This window comes from Stigmatopora nigra, chromosome 2 (genome assembly GCF_051989575.1).
Source record: "Stigmatopora nigra isolate UIUO_SnigA chromosome 2, RoL_Snig_1.1, whole genome shotgun sequence".
Lineage (NCBI taxonomy): Eukaryota > Metazoa > Chordata > Actinopteri > Syngnathiformes > Syngnathidae > Stigmatopora > Stigmatopora nigra.
Genome location: NC_135509.1, coordinates 6,841,139 through 6,867,730, shown reverse-complemented (window position 1 = coordinate 6,867,730; position 26,592 = coordinate 6,841,139). Strand labels below are relative to the sequence as shown.

The 26,592-nt window shown below is 37.5% G+C and overlaps 4 protein-coding genes across 13 annotated transcripts in view; 3 read left to right on the top strand and 1 right to left on the bottom strand.

The window, feature by feature from the left end:
- The window catches only part of magi2b (membrane associated guanylate kinase, WW and PDZ domain containing 2b), an 87,590-nt gene extending 80,155 nt beyond the window's left edge, over nt 1-7,435 (top strand). For 4 of the 9 annotated variants that reach the window (XM_077742790.1, XM_077742782.1, XM_077742766.1 and 1 more), the window contains 4 exons: nt 1,732-1,951; nt 2,866-3,024; nt 4,101-4,239; nt 5,943-7,435. In XM_077742790.1, the coding sequence (XP_077598916.1) occupies nt 1,732-1,951; nt 2,866-3,024; nt 4,101-4,239; nt 5,943-6,559 (1,135 nt within the window). In that variant the 3' untranslated portion in view covers nt 6,560-7,435. Of the gene's footprint in view, nt 1-1,731; nt 1,952-2,865; nt 3,025-4,100; nt 4,240-4,504; nt 4,594-5,942 lie in introns of all 9 variants that reach the window. The other 5 variants (XM_077742801.1, XM_077742840.1, XM_077742829.1 and 2 more) reach the window with 3 other exon arrangements.
- Nucleotides 7,436-10,605: 3,170 nt separating this feature from the next.
- ergic2 (ERGIC and golgi 2) lies at nt 10,606-15,301 on the bottom strand. The gene is made up of 13 exons (XM_077710851.1): nt 14,740-15,301; nt 14,560-14,668; nt 14,050-14,096; nt 13,811-13,878; nt 13,687-13,727; nt 13,463-13,564; nt 13,245-13,337; nt 12,812-12,867; nt 12,649-12,747; nt 12,484-12,581; nt 12,243-12,405; nt 10,815-10,894; nt 10,606-10,741 (listed from the first exon to the last, which is right to left on the bottom strand). Exons 1-13 carry the CDS (start codon nt 14,843-14,845, stop codon nt 10,664-10,666), a joined length of 1,140 nt encoding a protein of 379 aa, XP_077566977.1. The 5' UTR covers nt 14,846-15,301; the 3' UTR covers nt 10,606-10,663.
- On the top strand, nt 15,022-18,872 carry LOC144190610 (axonemal dynein light intermediate polypeptide 1-like). Its single transcript, XM_077710850.1, has 6 exons — nt 15,022-15,593; nt 15,952-16,088; nt 16,170-16,339; nt 17,393-17,571; nt 18,493-18,657; nt 18,735-18,872. The coding sequence occupies exons 1-6, from the start codon at nt 15,513-15,515 to the stop codon at nt 18,765-18,767; spliced, it is 765 nt and encodes a 254-aa protein (XP_077566976.1). The 5' UTR covers nt 15,022-15,512; the 3' UTR covers nt 18,768-18,872.
- Nucleotides 18,873-19,140: 268 nt separating this feature from the next.
- On the top strand, nt 19,141-25,697 carry chkb (choline kinase beta). Of its 2 annotated transcripts, none has more exons than XM_077712146.1 (10): nt 19,141-19,670; nt 20,417-20,639; nt 21,124-21,257; nt 21,326-21,430; nt 22,574-22,632; nt 22,981-23,026; nt 23,112-23,220; nt 23,301-23,401; nt 24,153-24,234; nt 25,233-25,697. In XM_077712146.1, the coding sequence occupies exons 1-10, from the start codon at nt 19,246-19,248 to the stop codon at nt 25,287-25,289; spliced, it is 1,341 nt and encodes a 446-aa protein (XP_077568272.1). In that variant the 5' UTR covers nt 19,141-19,245; the 3' UTR covers nt 25,290-25,697. The 2 variants fall into 2 exon arrangements, with proteins under 2 accessions (XP_077568272.1, XP_077568271.1); XM_077712145.1 differs by having other exon boundaries at nt 19,142-19,670; nt 22,939-23,026.
- The last annotated feature ends 895 nt before the right edge of the window (nt 25,698-26,592 follow it).

Sequence of the window (26,592 nt, the reverse complement as noted above, 5' to 3'; positions counted from 1 at the left end):
GCGACTTATAATCCAGTGCGCTTTATATATGGAAAAAATGTAAATGTGTCATTAATTGAGGGTGTGCCTTATAGTCGTGAAAATACGGTAATTAAGAATGACAACAAATTTAAAATGTATCCAGCCATCAATGGCAGTAAATCACAGTTTATAAAAAAATAGATATATTTAGCCCCTCCCACCCAATGGAAAGTAATTCCAGTATGCCTCCTGCCCACTCATGTAGTAACTCTTGATTCTTTTATCCAACTTTCTTTCCAATGGCGGCTCATCCAATCGGTGCTACTGAATAATTCACCTCGAGATATCTCTTATATAATTCACGAATCCAAGTAATCAGTGACAGTTGTCTGCTTGCTTGTGTGTGTGTGTGTGTGTGTGTGTGTGTGTGTGTGTGTGTGTGTGTGTGTGTGTGTGTGTGTGTGTGTGTGTGTGTGTGTGTGTGTGTGTGTGTGTGTGTGTGTGTGTGTGTGTGTGTGTGTGTGTGTGTGTGTGTGTGTGTGTGTGTGTGTGTGTGTGTGTGTGTGTGTGTGTGTGTGTGTGTGTGTGTGTGTGTGTGTGTGTGTGTGTGTGTGTGTGTGTGTGTGTGTGTGTGTGTGTGTGTGTGTGTGTGTGTGTGTGTGTGTGTGTGTGTGTGTGTGTGTGTGTGTGTGTGTGTGTGTGTGTGTGTGTGTGTGTGTGTGTGTGTGTGTGTGTGTGTGTGTGTGTGTGTGTGTGTGTGTGTGTGTGTGTGTGTGTGTGTGTGTGTGTGTGTGTGTGTGTGTGTGTGTGTGTGTGTGTGTGTGTGTGTGTGTGTGGCACTCTAACCCATCTGAAGTGAGAGCTTGATGAAACTTTCAAAAGCTTTTTTTTTTTTTCATGACTATACTTTACACCAGACATGGGCAAACTACGGCCCGCGGGCCACATATGGGCCCATTAGGCTTTTTAATCCGGCCCACTGACGTTGTCCAAACAAATTTTTTCCCCCAAGATGGCGCCGTCATGCAGAAACCAGTGGCATTTGCTCTATCGACATTTATTTGTTTTTTGCGTTTTACAGCCCCTCTATCATTTTTTAAATGACATTTTAATATTTCTTAATACATTCCTTTTGACTTGACTTTGTACTTTATACTTTTTACTTTAATGATGAGTGATGAGTATGTCAATACTTTAGTCCTTTTTTTTCTGTTTATGTTTCATATGTACTCTTAACGGATGCACTTTTTTATATGTATCATATCTTGTGCTGACCCCGCCCATCTCTCAAATTTTTAAAGTCAATGTGGCCCCCGGGCCCAAAAGTTTGCCCACCCCTGAGTTAGCCACACACACTCACACCCCATAATTGAACACACTGCTCCTTCTTCCTCCTTTTAGAAAAAAAACTAAATAAAAACATAAAAAGGCGGCCACACAGTTTTAAGGTCCTAGATTCGATCCCAGGTTCGCCCCAGTAGAGTTTGCATGTTATCCCCGGGCTTGCGTGGGTTTTCTCCGGGTACTCCAGTTTCCTCCCACATCCCAAAAACATGCTAAGCTAGCCAGACTAGCATCTAAAATTACCCCTAGACATTAGTCTCCCTTTGTCTCCTTGTGCCTTGGCATTTGCCGGCCACTGGGATAGGCTCCAGCACCCCCCGTTGTGAGGATAGGTAGGGAAAATGAGTGACTAAAAGGACAGCCTTCCAGACAAAACTCTCTCAGATGATGTCGCTTTTTCCCTCCTCCTCCTCCTCCTCCTCACAGGTCTGAGGTTAAAGCCAGACAGGATGTGAAACCTGACTTCCGCCATCCTCCCTTCACTGATTACAGGCAACCACCGGTAGATTACCGCCACCCGCCGGTGAGCGATTACCGCCAGCCGCCCACGTTGGACTACCGGCACCCGCCCGGACTGCTGGACTTCCGACAGCATACGGCGGCCGCTCAGTTCCCGTTGGGGATCGCTGCCGACTTTAGGACGCAGGTATACACACCGTGTTCAATAGTCCACACACCCCCATTGTGTGTCTATGGATGCCAATTAATTTGAAATGTTTTTAAATCAAAATATTATTTGAAAAATTAGACAAAAATATAATGATTTTAAAATGGAGTGGATGTTTACCATGATTTTTTAAAATTAAGTCTAATTATTGCCTTGCCACAGATTCATGGTGTCAACCAGATAGTGACTATAGTTAGCTGGAATAGACTCTAGCACCCCCCGTGACCCTTGTGAGGAAAAGCAGTTCAGAAAATGAATAAAAGTGTAATTTGTTCATTTCTAGTCCAATTTTGATTGATGATCAGTATTTTTGTTTGTTTATTTGAAATTTAAATTAAATCTAAATATTCAATGTAAATCTTAATCCTAAAAATTGCATCTAAACATTCAATCTAAATCCTAATTCTAAAACCTGAAAATCTTAATTCTAAAACTTAAAAATCTTAATCTAAAATGTCTCAACCAAATATTTAGCTAATATGCTAATTTTTAATGACTAGACATAACAACATAAAAGCTAATAGTTAGCATTAACAATTTACAGATTATTAACTTTTATGTTTTAACATTTAAATAATAATTCTATTAACATTAACAATTTAGATTTAATGCTTATGATTAATACGGAAATTATTAAACATTGTTGTTTACTTGTAACTGAATTTAGAATGTTTTTCTTCATTATCAAAAAGGACATCATTTTCCATCAATAGCAGCTCATTAGCATTTAGCGCTAAGAGCCTTATTTTCAGTTAGCATGATTACAAGAAGTTGTATTTTTGACACTTGACGTTTGTCCAATTTTCCCGATATATATACAGTATATAATAGTTTTCTTTGAGCGAGTTTTCCTCCCTGCTGTGCTTTTCTGATGAGCTCTTTTTCTGTTTCAGATTCCACCTCTGCAGGATTTTGATTACTTCACAGTGGAGCTGGAGAAAAGCTCCAAAGGTTTCGGCTTCAGTATTCGAGGGGGCCGAGAGTACAAGATGGACTTGTTTGTCTTGCGCCTGGCTGAGGACGGCCCCGCCGTTCGAAACGGAAGGATGAGGGTGAGCACCATTTTCACCCATGAAAAACAACAACAACAAAAACACGCCATTTCAATAACATTCATGTTGCAGATCATTCCACAATTGCACAGCATTTTGGTTTCAAAAGTCATGAAAAATAAGCCTTCACTCTCTGGATTTTTTGCTACACATTTAGCTATGTTATGTAATAAACAATAATATTATTATATATTAATATTATTTAGCATAGGCATAGTTACATCTCGTTGTACAAAGTACATATGATATATATAGTGCATATGTATATATGTACAATGACAATAAAGCTTTCAATTCAATCTTACTAGGATTAGCTAGCGTTTTAGCTAGCTGTCAGAGCAGGAAGAACCAGGGAAAAATCTTTCAAATCTGTTTAAATTATAATTTTTTTTAAATGTCATATTCCAGTCTGCATTACAGGAGGGAAATGTTAAATTAAGGCGAATTATTTTCCAAAAAATATTACATAGGATACACCTGTTTAGCCATCCTCTGCCTGAATCATGTGAAACACATTCTCCACAATTTTTTTTTTTCAAATATTATGTTTATTCAAACACAACAGCCAGACTAAGACTTAAATTACAATTTGGAAAACAAATTTAAAGCAGTTTTTTTGTTGTTGTAGGATTTTGTTTCAGGACAAGTAGTGGTAAATCTACTCAGAAAGCGCATGTTTTTGTATTTTTTTTATATACATCACATGCCAAAGTGGCGGCCCGGGGGCCAAATCTGACCCGCCGCATCATTTTGTGTGGCCCGGGAAAGTAAATCACAAGTGCTGACTTTCTGTTTTAAGATCAAATTAAAATGAAAACTATAGATGTATATTAAATTTCCTGATTTCCCCCCTTTTAAATCAATACTTGTCATTTTTTTATCATTTTTTTTTTAGTTCAAAAATAATTTAATAAAAATATAGAATAAAAATAAACATTGTTTTAGATCTATAAAAAGCTGAATATTCAGGACTTTTAATCCAGTTCTTTTAATTCTTTTATTCGGGAATAACCAGAATGTAAAAAAAAAAAAAAAAAAACCTTTGTGTTTGACATTAACCATCCATGAGTTTACAGGTCGGAGATCAAATCATAGAAATAAACGGCGACAGCACTCGGGACATGACGCACGCCCGAGCCATCGAACTCATCAAGGCGGGGGGCCGGAGGGTCCGACTGCTGCTAAAAAGAGGAACCGGACAGGTGCCTGAATACGGTGAGCTTCATTTTCTTAATCATTTGTCCAACTCCTAACTCACTGTTCCACTAATCACCAAAAAATGTGGACTTTTTCCAATCAAAATGACTTCGATTTGTGAACCAAATACTGAAAATCCCTGTTTGCAACATGGCCGCTTTGTACTAATATTAACCAGGTGTTATTTTTGTCATCATGGGCTTCTATTGTCTTTAATTGTGTCTCTGTTTTCCGCTTGGAGTCAAACGACTGGCCTATAGGCTTTTTACTTGCCTTCCCTCAGGAATGGTACCTTCCAACCTGTCCATGTGCATGAAAGGTGACACACTAAGCTCCCCCTATTTCTTCCTTATGGGCCACTCGAAAGACACGGTTTGTGCAAAAACTGCATGTCTTTTCTTCTTCTTCTTGTTGCCACGTCTTGTTGTGCTTGTCTGCATGGTCATGTGACGTCTGTTTTTCCGTGTACGATTGACACGGAATGAATTGTTTTGTTTTGAGGGCATTCAAAACAAAACTGGCTTTTTTTGAAGGAAAAACGAGCATATTTAGAGGTCCAAAATGCACAAAGGGCAATATAAACACACATATACACCAATAAGATCGTGTTAGGAAGAAAGTTTTATTCATGTACCGTATTTTCACGACGATAAGGCGCGCTTAAAAGTCTTAAATTTTCTCCAAAATAGACAGTGCGCCTTATAATCCAGTGCGCCTTATATATGGAAGAAAAAAACAGAAAACCAAAAACAAAAAACCACCACTGTCGGATATTAAAAAAACACAAACGCCTGAACTGAAACAATACCGTTAAATATGCAGATGCCATCTTAGTTTACAACATCTTCCATCATATAGCTCCTCCCCACTGCAAGATTTTATACCAAAAAATCCAAAACATCAACAATGGCTGGCTCTAGAGGTGACTGTAAAGTAGTGAGTGCTTCAAACCTGGAAGTCAATAGCAATTACCGTATTTTCACCACTATAGGGCGCACTTAAAAGTCTAAAATTTTCTCCAAAAGAGACAGTACGCCTTGTAATACAGTGCGCCTTATATATGGAAAAAATATCATTCATTGAGGGTGCGCCTTATAATGCGGTGTGCCTTATAGTCGTGAAAATATGGTATGTTATTGTTTGGAGAAAGGCAAGATCTGTGTGTTTCATTTAAAATTATACATTATATTTTCAAAAGTGTTAATTTTGGGGGGGGGGGGGGGGATAGAAGATTGTTGGATGCAGAATGTTTTTGTTTGTATTTTAGTTATTGTATTTCTGTTTTGGGTGTGTTAAATTGTAAGAATTAGATGTTGTTTCTGGGATTTGGGGGGGTTAGAGTGCCTCATTGTTGGCCAAAAGTGGATGGATGCAAGGGAAAATTATCATGTTTGTTTTTATTTCACGTTGTACGTAATTGGGGGATTATTGTCAGATGATAACTGGAATATGCTCATTTGGGGGGAAAAAGGGGGTATTTGACCTTTTCTGTTCAGGTTATAACGAAATCATGCATTGAATGAAATTAGCATTAAACTAAACAGGACTATTTCGCGCACAGATTTCTTATTGGTGTTTATGACAATGCATGTTTTCCTGGAATTTTGGGAGCCGCTCAGCATGTTGTGGCACAAAACTTAAATAAAAAAAAAAACGGTTCACTTTACAAAATAAATTATTCCTTTTTCTTTTAATTTCGCTTCTTTTGCGTTCTTTCCCAGACTGTGTCGGCCCCTGGGATCCCCTTCCTCCAATCCACTCTACCCTGCCGGAAGTGACCCTCGAAGCCCACCAGAGTCCATTGCCTTCATCCCACCCGGCCGCACCCCTGGATTCCCCTCATCAGCTTCCCATAGAGGCGGCAGACAAAGCCCCGCCGCCGCGGGCCACGGACCACGGCCCCTCGACTCGAGGGGCCACCGGTGGCAGGTCCACCCGGCAGAAGTGCGCCATCGGGGTGCAGGGGGTAGAGTGCGAGCGTGGGCCTAGGGCCTTGTTGCCCAACAAGGCCGTCTTGGCCGGGCAGAGAGACACCCGCTCCCCCTGTGGTGAGGGAAGGGGGTCGGGCGGCGGTCTTTGGCCGCGGGACCCGTACGCCAGCCTCGCCCCCGACCCGCCACCTCCTCCGGCCGGTGGCCTCCCGGAGAGGCTGCTGTCTAGAGGGGTTCACCCCAGGGAGGAGGAACGCCACGGGGGCCGCCCCTCTAAGAACAGCCAAGACCCCCCCGCCAGGAGAGCCGCCGCCACCGCCGCCTCCCCCCCGGGACCCTGGAATATCCCGGGGCCGGATAAACTGCCCGGCACCCTGAGGTCCTGGACCTCCACCATCAGCAGGTAGACGGTCTGGGCTTTTGCCCCCCCCTCTAAACCCCTTCCCCAAAATCCCTCCTTCTCGAGTCATATTCCCAAAATCATTTATGAGAGGATTATTACACCCGCCACCTTAAAAGCTGATCAACTTTTTTTCACCAATGTTGTAAGATACAGCGAGGAGCGAGACGACGTCAAGCAAAAGACTTTCTTTGCTTGATGAGTTTAGAGAAACTTCTAGAACAGTTTTTCCCCAACTTTTATGGGCCATTTGCACAAAAATAGACAAAATATATAACCGATTTGTTGTTTTTTTAATGCACGACGAAGAGGGGAAATGTACAGTAATCCCTCGATTATCACAAATTCACTACTTTGCGATTTTTTTCTGCTATTTAAAAATTAAATACATTTGAAGTATATAAAAATGTGAAAATACATGCTGAAATTTGTAAGCAGAAGCCTCTTTTGCTACTAGGACTTAGCACTGAAGAAAAGAAATTATTATAGAGGCTACTTTGCGATTTTGTGAGTTATTTTGGCCATGTTTGGTCAACATTAACCGCGATATTCGAGGGATTACTGAATTTAAATCGCACTGGAGTACAAGTTGCATTTTTAGGAGGGCATTTTTTTATTGGATCAGAAACTAAAAATACTTTAAAGTAAAAATAGGTGAATGGAGAGTTAATAATGTAACTTTTACAGTTTTGGGGACAATTATAGTCTAAAAAAAGAGGCTTTTGGTGGTCTAAGTGAAAAAATATAAGTTTCACTTGAGTATAAGTCGTAGGCCTGACCAAACTATAACAAAAAAGGTGACTTATAGTCCGGATAATACAGTAATAGAGCATTTTAAACTCGTCTTTAGCTTCAAAAGTAAAACACTTGCAGATTTCATGTCATTTGAGTTAAATTTAGCTCCTCCCACATGCACAAAATTGTCTCTATCATAGTTTTTTGGATACCAATAGCTGCCATTTTAGTTTTACATCACAAATTATACACTAGCAATTTCCTCAAATTATATAAGATAGTCCAAAACATGTTTTTTTTTTTTTCGATTCTGGCCCATAAAATTTGAAATGAGTAGTTGGGAATGACTGTTCCAGAAGTCCATGCAGTGTTACTCCTCACATGCCTAACAAATATATCATATACTGTAAATGTAAAGATGTCAAAAGTGTGTACATTTGTCGTTGTAAAGAAGCAGAAGAGACTAAAAAAAAAAGAAAAAAAATCACCAGGATGGAATTCTTTCGGATCCCGTTGTCCCTCCAAGACGGAGCTATGACTACATATCAAAGACACGTCCTCAAAAATGGCCGCCCGTGCATGGGACTCCCAAGCCGAAACGTGAGCACCTCTCTTGTCTCCTTTTTGTTTGAAATATATATTACATTAGTAACAGCAGCACTGAATTTTGAGTACAAGTTAAATATTGATTTGGCCTTGTTAGTACGCCGTACTTGTTCAATCACTGAGTCTTATTTTGGCAGAAAATACTTGGCAAAACTAGTTAGAAGTAAGACTCAGTGGTTCTACGAAGTATGGGCTGCTGTTGGTAAAGCTCGGTGAATAAGACAGCGATATTTTTTCATATTTAGAGCCACACTGTGTTATAAATCTGGTGGAAAAATTTTAGTCACTTTTTTTGCACCTTTACAACAATATTGAGCAACTGGCTAAATAATAAGTGCTAAATCTAAATTGTAAATCTAAATGTTGAATTTAAATTGTACTTATAGTGAAATCTAAATTCTAAATTTAAAACGTTAATTTCAACGTTAGTCCTGAGTATTAAATCTAAATAATAAATGTAGAATCCTTATTCTAAATAAAAATCTAGAATCTTAATTCTAAAAATTCTATCTAAATATTAAATCTAGAATCTCAATTCTAAAAATTCTATCTAAATATTAAATCTAGAATCTTGATCCTAAAAATTCTATCTAAATATTAAATCTAGAATCTCAATTTTAAAAATTCAATCTAACTCTTAAATCTAGAATCTTAATTCTAAAAATTCGATCTAAATCTTAAATCTAAAAATTCAAACTAAATATTAAATATAAAATTGTAATTCTAAAATTTCAATCTAAATATTAATTCTCAAAAATTTAATTCAAATATTCAATTTAAAATCTTAATTCTAAAAATTCAATCTAAATCTTAATTCTTAAAATTAAATCTAAATATTCCCTCCAAAATCTTAATTCTTAAAAAACTTCTAAATCTTAACTATCCCAACTAAACATTTAGCTAATATGCTAACTCAAACGACCGCAAATCAGAATTAACAAAATAAAAGCCAAAGCTCAGTTGAGTAAATTTCATTAACTAACAAATGAGCTCATTTGTCTTTCATTGTGTTACTTCAGGTCATCGCTAATTTGAATTAGCATATTAGCCAAACATTTAGTTAATACATTTAATATTTACTATTACCATCTCAAATAATTTACATTTAAGATCTATGTTTTAACATTTTAATGATTTATCTATACATTCAAAATTTAGATTTGGTACTTATAAATAAATACTAAAATTGCTAAATACTGTTGTAGCATCCCAAATTCTACTTGTGCTCAAGAATTCACTTACTAGTGTCAAAGATATGGACGTAATGCTCCAAAAATGCGCAGAAAAAAGTAATAATAAAGCGTGTAGTCCATTTTCAAAAGCCTTTTAACTGGACCACATCACTGTGGGAGAGGGGGCGTCACTAGGAGGAGAGAGGGTGTCGGAGCCGGGCCTTACCCAACTTGGAGGGTAGGTGGTGCCACCGAGTACATACACTTCACCCAGCTGGACAGTAAAGAACGCAGGTGTGTAGCATTGCTGCTAATTGTTAGCATTAAATGGACAACATTTTTACTTGGGGGATGTCAGTATTAGAGTAAATGGCTAGATGTTGCAAAAAAAAGGACAAACTTGACATAAACAGCTCAAGATTAAATGCAAATGTTTAGAACTCAAAGTTAAATATAACTGAACTGTGTTCTGTATTTTGTAATGGTTTCGAGTGGCTGGCATTTTCCATTTTTTTGAGGAAGGAGTATGTTCTGATTTGTCCAGTTTTCTATTTCGCCAATAGGTCGGGTTTTTTTTGCAATGGTGCCTTGAGATACAAGTTTAAATTGTTCAGTGATTTCGCGCCTATTAGATGATGACATAAATGAGTTGAATGTAAATAATTATTTAAGTTTGACTTACTGTGGGCGGCTCCAGTTTTTTTAACTAGGTCTACAATGTCTTCTGTGTCTGTCTTGCTACTGCAACTAAGGACATTTCCCAAGTACGGAATTAAATAAAGTTCTAATCTAATCTAAATCATGCTAAAACTACCCTAATGCAAACTACTTTGTGTACTGATTGTTTTTAAACTCATTTTGCGGCTATTTAAACATAGATAATTATTTTTTAATCACAGTTGATTAGACTGCCACTTCAAAACACCATTTTCTCACACAATTACTCGTATCTCAAGGCACTGCTCTAATTTCAAAACATGAAAATGACCCGTTTCTTTTCAAGTTTAGGGTGATTAATATCTCTTCGCAAAGTATTCTGTTTAGGATCAGAAATTTCTGGTTGAGGTCAGAAGGTCCTTTCAAAACAAAGGTGAGGCTTCGACATTTCCGTCATTTCAAAGTAAAAGCAGATATCGCAAAAGTCTATTCCATCATATAAAAGTTGCGAATATGTCCTCATCTCCACTCATGCATCCGCCCTGCCTGTTACCAGCCATTTTATATCCAGTAAACGAAGAAAAACAAATCTATGTGAAGAACAATGGCACGTTCATAAACCCATCAAGTATAACTGTGTAGTGTTAAACTGAGTACTATTCACCTTGTACAGCTGTATTCCTACAACTATGGTTTACTGTATCATTGATACTGTAGTTTGAAAGACGTGAACAACTATTTTTATGAAATGCGACAGTACGGATATATTACATTTTGCTAAGAAAAAAAACACGTTTAAAAAAAAAACTTGTTTACTGAAAGATATTCTGAAATACTGTCAAATAAACTCCTGACATGGTGTAAAAGAAACGCTTGGAGTGGATTGTGTACACAAATGACGGAAGATTTTATTTTGCTTGTATGTTTGTGTGTGAGAGATGTCAACTAACTGGTTGGATGGGGTTGATGTCAACAGGGGGCGCCACTTGCTCTTTTTCCATTTTCACAGGATCCTCGTCCTAAAACATTTTTTTTTAAAGAAATAATTGAAAACTATCGAGAGACGGTAAGGTATGAAATTGAGTCTAGTACCTTGAGAGGTTTATAGATTCCCATTTGGAAGCGACAGCAAATCACGTCAACTGCGGACCCCATCGCGCTGTGCAGCATGCCTGGAGCACACAGGTGTCAAAGTCAATTTGGTTCGCCGGCCATATTCGTGCCAATTCGATCTCACGTTTGTTTTTGGCCCCAAAAAAAGTGAACTACCTTGCTGCTGTTTTGACTGCATTGGGCAAATGAACTAACCAATGTGATTGTAGATAGGAAATTGAGCCATGCACTTGATTATACAACTGGCAAACAAAGCATTTGCGTGACTGAACGTTTGGTCGCCGGGGGTTTGGCCGCCGGGCGTTTGGTCCCCAGACGTTTGGTCCCCAGATGTTTGGTCCCCAGACGTTTGGTCCCCAGACGTTTGGTCCCCAGACGTTTGGTCCCCAGACGTTTGGTCCCCAGACGTTTGGTCCCCAGACGTTTGGTCCCCAGACGTTTGGTCCCCAGACGTTTGGTCCCCAGACGTTTGGTCCCCAGACGTTTGGTCCCCAGACGTTTGGTCCCCAGACGTTTGGTCCCCAGACGTTTGGTCCCCAGACGTTTGGTCCCCAGACGTTTGGTCCCCAGACGTTTGGTCCCCAGACGTTTGGTCCCCAGACGTTTGGTCCCCAGACGTTTGGTCCCCAGACGTTTGGTCCCCAGGCGTTTGGTCCCCAGGCGTTTGGTCCCCAGGCGTTTGGTCCCCAGGCGTTTGGTCCCCAGGCGTTTGGTCCCCAGGCGTTTGGTCCCCAGGCGTTTGGTCCCCAGGCGTTTGGTCCCCAGGCGTTTGGTCCCCAGGCGTTTGGTCCCCAGGCGTTTGGTCCCCAGGCGTTTGGTCCCCAGGCGTTTGGTCCCCAGGCGTTTGGTCCCCAGGCGTTTGGTCCCCAGGCGTTTGGTCCCCAGGCGTTTGGTCCCCAGGCGTTTGGTCCCCAGGCGTTTGGTCCCCAGACGTTTGGTCCCCAGACGTTTGGTCCCCAGACATTTGGTCCCCAGACGTTTGGTCCCCAGACGTTTGGTCCCCAGACGTTTGGTCCCCAGACGTTTGGTCGCCGATCAAACGTACTCGGATATTAAACCCTCTCTCATGCATATAATTTTGAGAACTGGTTTTAACAGTAAACTCTGTCACCATTTGACCGGCGACCATAAGACTGGCGACCAAACGTCCGAGCACCAGCATTTGTGTATGTGGACTGCACATCTAGCGCCATCAATGTCAGCTAGTTAACTTTTTGGGCCAAAAATAAACTAATCCACATGAGATCTAGTTGGCATTAATGTGAGTGGTGACACCGGTTTTAAAAGAAAACTTTTTTACAAATTGTTTAGTGTTAAATATTAATAGTTACAATCAACCATGGAGTAAATCAAAAAAATCTCATCCCATCTACACTGAAATGTCAAATTTGAATGAGGACGAATCACCTGTGGTGGAGAAGATGCCTCCCACGATGCCGCAGAGCCGCACCAAAAACTTCCAAAGCGGCATGTGCTGCTCGCTCACTTTCACCATCAGGGAGCTCATGTCGTACTTCATGAAGATCCCCGAAATGCCGTGACTGCCTGCCGCGTGGTTGATGGTTCGTTCCTGCAGCACCACCACAAACAGAAGTCAGTCATTATCCTCTCCCGTACCCTGCCCGGCCTCCCTTCGGCTGCGCCTTACCCTCTCGGTGACCGAATACTGATGCATATCGGCCGCCACGTTGTACGTGTTCAGTTTAGTGGGGACGATGGTGATGAAGTACTGGAACATGTGATTGGCTGAATACAAAATACGAGTAAGAGATGGAAAAAGACATGATGAACGAGCATCTTGAAGTCGCTTCACCTTCGGTGGTGACTTTCTCGGTGCCATCCAGCGTGCTGATGACACCCGGAATGTCTTCCCCGAATGACAGGTGGTCAATGCGATGGGAGAAGTTAAAACCTACGACGATCCAATCGTACGAGTGAGTATTGGATTAGGACTACGGGAATCCTTCAATACTTACTGTCGTGGCTAACGAGAGCTGCGAGGTGGGCGTGGCCTCGTGGGTGAGGAATGGACCTGTACACCAAAAATGCTTTTTTAAACCTCAAAATCATAAATATCCTCTTCTTTGAATTTACAGTAATACCTCATTTTTCGTGGTATATCGTTGCAAGATGTGCCGTAATAGGTGAGTAACCGCCATTTGAGGGCAGTGTTTTAATGTTGTTTAATTTTGTGTTTTGTTTTAGGTAGACACTGCCCCTAGTGGCCGGTTAATGAATAATTGGCAGATGGAAGGCACGATGTGATGAATCCGCAAATTAGTGAGGTATTACTGTATTACATGTTTCATTAAAATAAATGAAAAAAGAAAAAAATACGTAAATATATATTTTTTTGCAAATTATTTGATCTACTACTAAAATTACAGTTTTTAAAGTACATGTACATACTTTCCTACAGTGATGTGGAAGTTTCCAGCCACTTTGTTGACATAAAGATGTCCGTGAATGCGACAGGAATTCAGCGACGTGTTGCTGTCCCCACTGTAAAACCCCAAAAAAACATTTTTATTAGCTATAAACTGCCTGGAAACAAATGTTGCAGTGACACATTCAGTCGTATTTCCACATTTCTTTTGGAAAGGAACCTGTCTTTTTTAATTAAATACCTTTTAGACTCGGCGGGTGGAGAGCCTTTCATGGCACTTTTGAAGATTAAATCTTGCAAAGAATGTTCTACTCGTAGGCGTTCTTGAATGTGAAGAAGAGTCCTAAACAAAAAAAAAAGATGCTTTTTTAACGTTTATTCTGTGCTTTTGATAGATAGAGATCGTCCACTTTGACTGGCAGAGGATATTTCTCACTTTTTGGTGAATTCCATTATTTGACTTACATGTGCCATAATTTTTGCTGAGGCGACAGCTCAAAGTTGACCTAAAAATAGACCCAAATAATGCCATTTTATGTTGAATCATGTATAAAATTGCAGTGATCAGGAATAAACTTATGACACTTACCGGCTCATATTTCAAGCCATCAGAAGCAACCATAGTTTCTGCCAAATCCAAAACATCTGCTCCTATATCTGCAAATATAAAAACATACATGATTCAAAATGTTGTTCTCAGAGAAAACACAAAAAAATGTCATTGTATTGTGTTTTTATTATATCAATTGTAATGAATGGCATTTTCCAATAAGTTGTCAAACACTATTAATGTTTTTTTTTTCTTTTTAATTTCCAGCCAATACTTACACTGGCATCTCATGGCTACTGTCATGTCGATGTTTATCCTCAGTTTGCTGCAATAGTAATGAGATGTTTAAAGGTCCTTGAACGCAACAGACAAGACATTCATAATACAAAAATTATGAAGAAAAATGGAAAAAAAAACATATACTCTAGCAAAAAGGTAATGGTAAAAGGTATGATGAGAGATTAGCGTGTCGACCTCACAGTGGGGGACCAGGGTTCAAATCCAGGTCTGTTTACCTGTGTGGTGTTTGCATGATCTCCCTGGGCCTGTGTGGGTTTTCTCCGGGTACTCCGGTTTCCTCCCACATTCCAAACACATGCATGGTAGGATGATTGGACACTCTAAATTGCCCCTAGGTATGTGTGTGTGAGCATGAAAGGTTGTGTGTCTCCTGGTCCCCTGCGATTGGCTGGCCCGATGTCAGCTGGGATAGGCTCCAGCACCCCCAACCCCCTTTATATCACTTTGAAATGGGGGAAAACAGAAAAAAGACGACATCCAGGGGTTACCTGTTAAAGTCTTTGTCAACCTCGTACTCGTATTTCATCCATGTGTCCCTATAGACAAAAAATTCCAGGAAGGCGAGCACCGCCATGACGCTGAACGCAATTAGTGACACTGGAAATTAGGAAGGGGGAGAAAATGATGTTTAAAAGACGTGATTTTTACGCGTTCACTATCCGCCTTACCTGTTCCCCCGCTGGCTGACGACTCTACGTAGCTTTCGGGGATTTTGGGGAAGGCGTCCAACTCCCTTACCAGCGTTAGAGCTTTCTTTTTGTTAAGTCTCCTCATTTTGGCGTTGGGAATTATGTTAAATAGATATTTACCAATTTAATTTAATTGCGTTTAGCAGCATAACTGCTGCGGGGCGTTTAAGTAAACATGTTTTTTAAAAGCAAGTCAGATTGTATATTTGAGTTTTAATATACAATTAATACATGTATTCTCTAGATTGTCGTAATAATTAAAATAAGGGAATAAAAACGTAGAATCGGCACTTGCAATCAGGTTTACAGGCAGGTACAAGCGGTCGCGGATTGTTATACGTCATAACCGGTTATGTTGCGATGTGAGATGAACAAACCCAGTTATCTTCAAATGTTTTTTTACGTCTACTTTGGAGGACATTACACCAGAAAGGATTTAAAGTAAAAATGTGTATCCTAATTTTTTGAAAGAATTTCAGCGTTATCATGGGGGAATAACACTAGCTCATAGTGTCGGTTAACGTCTGGTGTCACGGGCGACTAGTGATGATGTCAGAGAGATCTCGCAAGGCAAATAGTTTCAAACGCTACGCCCTCGAAATTGATGACAAGGGTGACGTGTCTAAAAGAGTGCGAAGTGTCAAAATGAGACATTTCAATGGGTAGTTTCATCTTGAGTGACGTACCCATTGATGAAGTCAACTAGGGGCCAGAAATTTCGATGTGTTATTTTATTATTTTTTTAAGGCACCATGTTTGAACCCCCCGAGACTCTGCTGAAATATGAGACCCCCGTGTTAATCAGCAAAACAACAGATAAAAAGTGCACAAAGGTAAGTTGGACAATGTTAATTTAAAAAAAATGGAATACTAAAGTAATCTAATTAAATAGAATTGTAGGAACACTGACATCTATTTATAATTGAGCACAACAATTGATTAATATTTCAATTTTATTATATACCGGTTTTGACATCGTTCATAATGGATGACCAAACATGAATTTGCTAATCATTTACCTTCACTGCTGATTCTAAATAAGTAATGTTTTTTTTAAATGATGTCATTTCAATAACAAGCATTGCCAATAATGTCAGACCTTTCAAAAGAATATGACAACATAATGAAAATCATAAGCATAATAACATAAGCACATAAGCAATCAGGTAGTTAATAAATTACTATTTCCAGGGGGGTCGTCCTTTTAAAGTGAGCACCCAACCCCATGCAGACTCCCCCGTCCCACCGCCACCAAAAGCCAAATCCTCCGCCTCGCAACCCCCCACCCAGCAAAATGAAGACATACTCAACCTCATCTTTCCACCCAGGTACAGTCTACTCCCCGTTGCTTTCCATTTGTTACCACTCAAATTATTCCACACCTATACTTCATGACCTTTCAATTTTAGAGAATGGATGGAAGGAAACCAGCTGTGGGTGCAGCAGGTGTCCAGTGCGCCATGTACAAGAGCAGATGTGGTGAATCTCGAGGAGCAACTAGACAGAAAACTGCAGCAAAGGCGCGCTATAGAGACGGGAATATGTCCTGTCCGAAGAGAGCTTTATACCCAGTGCTTTGGTAAGGATACCAGCTTATATCTAACTAATATCTCTTTGAGTACCGTATTTTCCGGACTATAAGTCGCACTAGCCAAAGAATGCACAGTGAAGAGGAATAAAACATAAGTCGCGCTAGAGTATAATTCACTTTTCTATTATCAGAAACCAAGAACATATATGTTTAAAGTAAATATAGTGAAATGGAGAACGACAGGTTTTTTGAGATAACTAGAGCCTAAAAAAAACATAACAGGGTCTGACTGTTCAGAGAGGGAATAAATTTAGAAAATTCATTTTGAATATATATATATATATATATATATATATATATATATATATATATATATATATATATATATATATATATATATATATATATATATATATATATATATATATATATATATATATATATATATATATATATATATATATATATATATATATATATATATATATATATATATATATATATATATATATATATATATATATATATATATATATATATATATATATATATATATATATATATATATATATATATATATATATATATATATATATATATATATATATATATATATATATATATATATATATATATATATATATATATACATTTTTATTAGTCGCAGGCCCAGTCAAAGTGAAAAAAGTGCGGCTTATAGTCCAGAAAATACAGTAAATTAGAATACTACTGTTTTTCTGTGGCACAGTGTTTGTTTGTGGATAGACGTCCAACCCATTTAAAGTGGGGGACCTGTCAGTTCACTCTCTGTCAGTCATTCTAGTTTAATTAATTGGACATCCACAAGCAATAAACTAATTAAAATTTACAGTGAGGGTGAAAAGAGCCACTTGGTTGGACGTTTATCGTTGTCCAAGGCACTGAAAGTTAAGTTTACATGAAAAACTGACTCTTAAGACCAAAGAAACTCATGTAGATCCATATTTTTATGATGGCTGATAGATTCTGACATAGTTTTGGGCTTGGAGATTATAGAAGAGAAGCATTTTATAAAATCAATTATGAGATCTGTCATGAATGCAACTTGGCTCTTTTATGTAGATGAGTTGATCCGACAAGTGACCATCAACTGCGCCGAGAGGGGTCACTTGTTATTGCGGGTCCGAGATGAAATCCAGATGACAATTGCTGCTTATCAGACCTTCTACGAGAGTAGCGTTGTTTTCGGCATGCGGAAAGCGCTTCAGGCTGAACAGGATAAAGTGGACATGGAGAAAACAGTAAGCCCTCTTTTGTTGTCTTTTTAAATAAACATGCATTCATGCACGCATGAATTAAATCACGTTAAAGCAGTGGAATCGTACGATTGTTTATTTACATTCTGATGTTGAGTGCCGTATGTCAATATGACAAAATGTCACGCATTGCTATTTTTGTTTTTTTTAGATCTGGTTTGTCAATCTCTGTCTACGTTTTTATTCTTAAAATGTAGAGAAAAATCAATAAAGTAGTAGTATCTCTTAACTGTAAAAAAAAATACACATTAATTTCTTGTGTATAATAATTTTTTACACATTATATACAGTAACCAACTAAATAATCAAAATTAGTCCCATTCTATAAATGTAAACACTACAGATAGTTCATTTTTAATTGAAAAAAATATTTTTATGGAAATATGACTAAATCCAACCCCAAATATTTATAAATCAGTACTGCAATGTGCCATTTAGTATTTTTCCTAGTGATGGCAACCTTTTTTGACAGAGAGATCCATAAACAATTCTTATTTTGAATTGTTATTCTTTGAGAGCCATACTCAGAATTTATTAGAAGTAAAAAATACATGAAAACTTGTTCATTTTTAGTCATTTCACTGCCTTCAAAGTTATCAGAATTATGTTGACAAAATTATTACCCTAATGCTAATCAATGGAATTTTAGCTCACAGTTTAGCACAGAGCCATAAGCACCTATCAAAAGAGCCACATGTGGCTCCCGAGCCATAGGTTCCCTACCCTTCCAATATATACTTTTTTTTAATATATATATATTTTGCTACTGCTTGAAATTTGACCTAAAAGGACATCAAATTTACCATAAAAAGTTGGCCAAAGGGCAAAAAACATTTTGAATAGGCCCTCTTATGACGTGAGGGTTAAAATGTCTTCAATTTTCAAGCTCATTTCTGTCTTTTCAAGATTGCCGTGCTGGAACAGCAAAGAGAGGAACTGGAGAAAGAGTTACGTGAGGAGAAGGCCAAATGTGACGCCATTGAAAAGACCGAAGAAGAAAAACATGAAGTACAGGAAAAGAAATACACAGAGCAAATTCAGTTTCTCAAGAGAACCAACCAGCAGCTTAAGGTGACCATCAAAGTTCATATTAGTATTATGAAATGATGCATCATAACCTCTATTTTTTCATTTTTTTTCCAATTTAGGCCCAGCTGGAAGGAGTTGTGACACCAAAGTAACTTCACAGCAACCATTTGACTACATAGCATGTCACTAAATAATTTATTTTATATGAATGAATTGAACTAAATGTCTTTTTTTTTAAATGAATGAACGTAAAAGTACTTTTCTCAGCCTCATAATTCACCGGATGAATTAATTTTGGGAGGTAAAACAAATCACGTATCACATATTGACTGAAATCGAAATAAAAATGGTTTTATTTATAAATATATGTACAGTCGTAAATGTTCTACACTTCAGACGTTTACGACTACAAGCTGTCATACATAAAACTGTAATTATACAATACTATCTACAAACTCGCACTAAAAATCGTTAATGACGTCAGAACAGCCCCATCACCATAACCAATCAGCTTTAAGCTCTACACGGAAGTGAATAACGACAAAGACCGTCACGTGTATGCTAGTGTGCTTCCCAAAGTAGGAGGAGACGGTGTAAAGGCTACTATCAGCTTAATGACGACGATGTAGCATGCGAATAATTAGATATGCCTCGTTTTTTCGGCTAGCAGTCATTACTAGCGAGCTCCTCCCGACTACAGTAAGCTCTTTCCAAACACTCCGAACCTCAGTTCTCTCCAGTTCTCCTCTACAATTTGCCCGAAAAATGGCAATGCAGGCGGGCGGTAACATAAGCGGCGACTCGGTCCCACAAGATGAGCGGAAGCCGACTAGCTATGAACTGCTTATTCTCGCCCATGAGAGGACCTCGAGGACCCCCAGTCCACTTTTGGGACCCAACGGCGATGACGACTCCGAGGCAGAGTCATTCAAGGGCGGTCGAACCGAGGAAGTAGACCGGGACACGAAGGAAAGGGCGTTCGCTTGGTGCCGAGATTTCCTGTCTGGAGCTTGGAAGACCATTCAAATCAACGACTTCCAAATTAGCATCGTCAGGTGACTATTTGTTTTATTTTTTTGTTATGTTTTTTTTATGATTATTTTTAAGTACATTGGCTAAAACGTTTGGATAAACCTATTCACATTCCTCGTTTTGATTTATAAAAGTAACTTAAATTGAATTGTATTGTTGCAGTATTGGTAAACATCGTGTTGTCCAAGAAAATCGATATTGCATCGTCATGAAAATTTCAGTTTTACACGACTATAAAACCCAGTAAAAATCATTTTGTACTCCATTGATAAATCATTCTGTAACCAATTATCAAAGCTAGGTGTGGGAATATCTATGATTTGTGATAAAAGGTTAATGATAACGGTAATCACACAACATGGCAATACTACAGTCATTAGCCATATTACAATCAATGTACAATTATTGCACTATACAACTATCAGAGTAAAACGTAACTGGGAAGATCTAGCTTGATCATTTTTAGCATTTCTCATCTGTGGGATCGACCTATATACTGGCTTAATAAGTTTGTTAATACAGTGGAAAGTAGGAATGTATAGCCCCGCCCCCTCGAATGCCATTGGACGTCTAGGACCGTCATTGGCTCTAGACTTGGTGTATTGGAGTAGTGGACTATTTTACGAGCAAGCAACCTGTTATTTTCTCCATTAAACAGTGAGATATATCCTAAATGAGCATATCCATAACCTGTTGGCATACACACAAAGTTCACAATTTGACGCTAATTTAAATTATTGATGATTAATGTTTTGCTTTTGTTTTGCAGTGGTGGTTTGAGTAATCTGCTCTACCTGTGCAGCCTCCCCGACCACATGCAAAGCCAAGGGAGTGAACCTCGCCGGGTGCTCCTCAGAATCTATGGCGCCATCCTCCAAGGCGTGGATTCCCTGGTTTTGGAGAGCGTTATGTTCGCCATCCTGGCCGAGCGTACTTTGGGGCCAAGATTATATGGCATCTTCCCAGAAGGCCGCTTGGAGCAGTATCTTACCGTATGATGCACTCACCTGCTTTAACATTGCAAATTTCTGGATTTGATCCATTCATTTATAATCATATACTGTATTTTCTGAACTATAAATCACACTTTTCTTCAGAGATTGGCCCTGTGACTTCTATATGAATTTTTTCCTTTTTAACCATTGACAGCCTGTCACAATGTTTTTTATTTTTAAGGATATAGTTACCTGAAAAAAATGTATGCTAACAGATGCCTATTCAGCTTTTTGTTCTCCATTTTACTATTGTTAATTTAACATGTTTGTTCTTTTTTGATAAAGTAAAAAAAAAACGACGAACAATGCGACTTATACTCCAGTGCGACTTATATATCGTTTTTTTTTCATCTTTTCATTGTGTTTTCTCTGGGTAGTGCGACTTATAGTCCACAAATACGGTACTTCCCAACATATTGTGTTGTCGATAGTATTAAGACATTGGGTCACGTTTCATATTGACATTTTGTTTCTCCTTTAGAACACCCGCATGCGCACAGATCAACTTTCAAATACCGACATTTCGGCTGAAATTGCCACCAAGTTGGCACGTTTTCACAAAATGGTGATGCCTTTTAACAAGAAGCCTACCTGGTTATTTCAAACCATCAACAAGTTAGTAGCCATAAAGTCTTTATCCCCACCGCTGGTACTTGATTAATAGTGTTGATGTCTTCCATTAGATACATGGATCAAGTGTTGGCTTTAAATTTTACAAGAGACTCCCAAGTGAAGAAGTATAAGAAGTTGATGAGGCTCGACTTGCCTGCTGAGCTCAAAGAACTCCGGTTTGTTGAAGTGATTCTTTCTAAATTCGAAAAATTGTTGCAAATATACCTTATTTTTTCTTGGGGCGGACTGACAAATTCTGGTTATTTTCTTATGTATATTTTTTATAACAGTGTAGACTTATTTGCACTTATCAAAAATGAATGGACAAGAAAATTACTGAACTAAATTAATCCATTGGTTATAGTTGATGTAAAGATTGTTAAAGATAATGATTATTAGATACAGTCTTTAAAAGTGGAAAAACTACAAAACAGATGAATAAATGTGAGCCATTTTATCAATCATTATTTTACTGCTCTTGGATCATAAAAGTATTTTATCACACACAAAACTATTATTGTGTAATTAGACGATTTATTATTGGGATGACGTGATTTTTGCTTTGGTGGAGGAAAACCGCTGACCTTTGTTCCAGTGCCCTCTCTCCGTAATAGTTCACGCCACGCTGGATGGGGGGTTGCTTATCAGAAGCAAAGTTGAAAATATGCATTCCTGGGAGATAGTGTCCACAACGAAAACTCAGATGAAACATGGCCTAGCTCAGGGATGGGCAAACTTTTGAGCCCAGGGGCCACATTGACTTTAAAAATTTGACAGATGGGTCCCGGGTCAGCACAAGATACGATACATATAAAAAAGTGCATCCGTTAACAGTACATATGAAACATACTGAGAAAAAAAGGACTAAAGTATTAACATACTCATCACTCATCATTAAAGTATTTAGTACCAAGTAAAGTCAAAAGGAATGTATTAAGAAATATTAAAATGTAATTTAAACAAAGATAGAGGTGCTATAAAACACAGAAAACAAATAAGAGTAGACAGAGCTACTGCCACTGGCTTTCGCGTGACGCCGCCATCTTGAGAAGAAAAAACATTATTTGGACAACTTCGGCGGGCCGGATTAAATAGCCTAACGGGGCCGTATGTGGCCCGCGGGCCGTAGTTTGCCCACATCTGGCCTAGCTTCTGGAAATTCATTCTTTAAAATATGACATGATCAAACCCAATTTTCCATCACATGATCCAATCAGGAAAATTCAAATAACTATTGAAATAAATACTTCTGTATATTTTTTATTCAAATAATATATCTGTGTATGTAGTAAATAAATGTTTTTTTATTTCACACACAGTGAGTTACTGGCAAATACACCATCACCAGTGGTCTTCTGCCACAATGACGTCCAAGAGGGTAAATGCTTTTTCTTCTTTATTAATGGGATGTACTAACCACTAAAAGCAGTTTTTAAGGGTTTGAAGTTGTTAGGAATGTCAGTCATTCATGTATTGAAGATGTAAAGCAAAGTGCAAGGGTACCTCTACTTACGAAATGTAACGCAACTTGGATTTTTCGTAAGTAGAGCAGCATGTATGTATCAAAAACTATTAATCCATATTATGGAGCAATAATTCACATAACTGTGTGTTTTGTAACTTGAAAATTTTGTAAGTTGGAGATTTCGTAAGTAGAGGTTCCACTGTATCTCTTCTTGTGTAGGTAATATTCTAATACTGGACAAAAATGACCAAAACCCAACAGACAGACTGATGCTGATCGATTTTGAGTATAGCAGCTACAACTACAGGTAATGGATGCCGTATTTAACTCATTCACTGCCTTTAACGGTGTTAGAATGTCTTTTTTGATGTTTTTGAACACAATTATTGCAGAGGTTTTGATTTCGGGAACCATTTCTGCGAGTGGATGTACGACTACACATACGATCAGTGGCCTTTCTACAAAGCTACTCCGGAGAATTATCCGAGCAGAGAGCAACAGGTTTTGTAACCTAAAAAGCGTCAAAATAAATCCCATAAAATATTGTTGAATTAATCGAAAGAAAATACATATTCTTGCAGCTTCATTTCATGCGAAGTTATCTGTTGGAGCAGCACTCTGGTCTTGAGCCAAGTGGAGACCAGACGCAAATAGAGGAAGATTTGATCATTGAAGCAAACAGGTGACAATTGCAACTTAATATATATGACTTCAGGTGTCAAATCTTTTTTTATTAATTACCGTATTTTCACCACCATAAGGCGCACCCTCAATGAATGACATTTTTTCCATATATAAGGCGCACTGTATTATAAGGCGCACTGTCTATTTTGGAGAAAATTTAAGGCTTTGAAGTGTGCCTTATAGTGGTGAAAATATGGTAATTGCTATTGACTTCTAGGTATGAAGCACTCACTACACCACAGTCACCTCTAGAGCCAGCCATTGTTGATGTTTTGGATTTTTTTTGTATAAAATCTTGCAGTGGGGGAGGAGCTATATGATGGAAGATTTTGTAAACTAAGATGGCAGATCGGCATATTTCACAGTATTGTTTCACTTCAGGCCTTTGTTTTTTTTAATATCCGACAGTGGTGGTTTTTCGTTTTCAGTTTTTTCCATATATAAGGCGCACTGGATTATAAGGCACACTGTCTATTTTGGAGAAAATTTAAGACTTTTAAGTGCGCCTTATAGTCGTAAAAATACGGTACTATTCTTCCTTTAGTTTTTTTTTTTTTTTAAATAAGGTAAATAAAACAGATTTATTTGCTGTTTTGAGACCCCAAAAAAATGTTTCAGGTTTAAAATACTGCATTGCCAGCCATTTAAGAGTGAAAAATTGAGGTATTTTGTCCTTTTGGAAGAAAATGGAGGAAAATATAATGTGCAAGGCAATAATAATATGTCATTTTGTCATGGTTCTTCTGCAGGTATGCTTTAGCATCACATTTCCTGTGGGGCCTGTGGTCTATCATCCAAGCCAAGATTTCCAAGATTGAGTTTGGCTACATGGTAAGGATGAGGAGTAATTTACTACAATTGGTGAAACTACAGCAGTACTTTGACCTGGGTGTACCTCCAATATGCTAATCGTTACATACATGTATTTTGTCCATTTCTTTGCCAAATATAGTGTACGTAATATTAACTGCTCCGAGTAATTTCACCAATTTGGTTTTGTTTTCTGAAATAGTACATTATATTTTTAAATATCTCATTTTCAGACCTGCCAAATACTATGAATCTTCTGTAGTTTATAATGTCAGTTTTCAACCTAAATTTTGGAGCAAAACTACAAAAATCTCCCAAAATCAAGCAGTTTTTAAGCAATTTACATTTAAAAAATTAAACAGTTAAATGTTTTCATCACAATATCTGAAACTTCTCTGAATCCACTAGAAAGTATGATTTTATTTTATAACTACAAAAATCTCCCAAAATCAAGCAGTTTTTAAGCAATTTACATTTTAAAAAATTAAACAGTTAAATGTTTTCATCACAATATCTGAAAATTCTATGAATCCACTAGAAAGTATGATTTTATTTTATAACTACAAAAATCTCCCAAAATCAAGCAGTTTTTAAGCAATTTACATGAAAAAAATTAAACAGTTAAATGTTTTCAAAACAATATCTGAAACTTCTCCAAATCCTCTAGAAAGTTTTATTTTATTTTTTTAAACATTTTGCACCTGTTTTTTAATCCTTTGAAATCACAAATTGAGATCTAAATTAAAACGATACATTGATGTCATTTTTGGGGTGATTGTGGTTGCAATTATATTCAAAAATTCAATTGATTTCATCTAGAAATAAAATGAATTAAAAAATGAATTCAATTGATTTCATCTAGAAATAAGATGAATTAAAAAATGAATTCAATTGATTTCATCTAGAAATAAAATGAATTAAGAATTTTGCCACAAAACCAACTCCACTTGTAAGTCATAATACAATTAGATTCATTTTTTTGGTCAATTCCTCATTATCATCATTTGTTCTTTTTCCAGGACTATGCCCAGGTCCGTTTTGATGCTTACTTCAAGCAAAAGAAGCTTTTCCCTTGAAGAGCTCCTCGCACTCAAAAAGAAGTCTTTTATACCACAAGTACATTTAAAAAATAGTATAAAAAAATACATTTTTGTGTGTCATTGCGTGTAACAAAAACCATCTCGAATGGCATTTCTCATCAAAGAGTGGGAAAAATAGTCCAAGCATACATTTATAGATGTAGTTAGACCTTTAAGCTCATCTTCTCAATCCGCCCATTACTTTTTTTTTATGCACTAGTCTATTGTGGACCATGTTTGGACATTTGTCCTCTTGGCCTTCCTTCCATGGTGAAGGTGTTTATCTTTTTAGTTTTGACTACCTCACTTGATTTGATGTCTCGTTTATGTTCAATTGATATAAAAAAATGCACGTGTTAAATAGTCACTGTGCTACAAATAAATTGCACTCTGCAGTTTGCTTAACTGTTTTAACGTGGTTATATTTCAAGATAAAATTGAAAATTCTCCTCGGAAACAAAGTTTAATTTTCACCAAAACAATTCCTATTGGTCGATAAACTGCTTTAAACTTTAAAATCCCAAATATGTGATTGTGTACAATTTTCAATTTTGAAATATTGTAGTTGCACTGGAAAAATGATTCAAAAAAATCAGTGAGAAAATCAGGAAGATGTACTAATATTACCCAAAAATATTAACAGGTATTAATTATGTCATGTCAAAGGGTTTTAGAATGTTAATACTTTTTGTTATGTTTTGGATTTGTGCTAAGTAAAAATTATTTTACAATTTTAAACGGTTAGTCTCGGATATTAATATTTATTTGGAAAAATAGTCATATTACAAGAAAACGGTTTCCGCAAAAAAGTCTTGAATATCAAGTATGTAGTTTGGATTTTTGCGATAAATATGGGGGATAAATATACTAAATAATAATGTCGCAATTGCCAACAAAAAAAATAAACATCTAAAAAATGTTCAAAATTCGCAAAACGCTGCAAATTAGTTTTGACAGAATTTCCTATAGCCAGAAAAATATGAACAGTTAACTGATATATAAATCCTCACATTGTTTTAACTTTGAGAAGTTTTTTTTGTTTTTTTTTGTGGCAGATTTTCAACCAAAAAATCTCCGTCCAACTCATATATAATAGAAAAAAAATCTAAACTGTTTTATTCTATTCCAACCTAAATTTAAACAAAAACGCCTTGTAAATGACAGCATTGCATCAATACCATTGTTTTTTTTTTGTTTAAAAAAAAACGAAAAAATGCGATTTTCTCTTTTAATACTGTACTACTTCATACTTGCTTGAATGCAAATTAACTGCAATCATAGTTTGGCCGGACGCTAACAT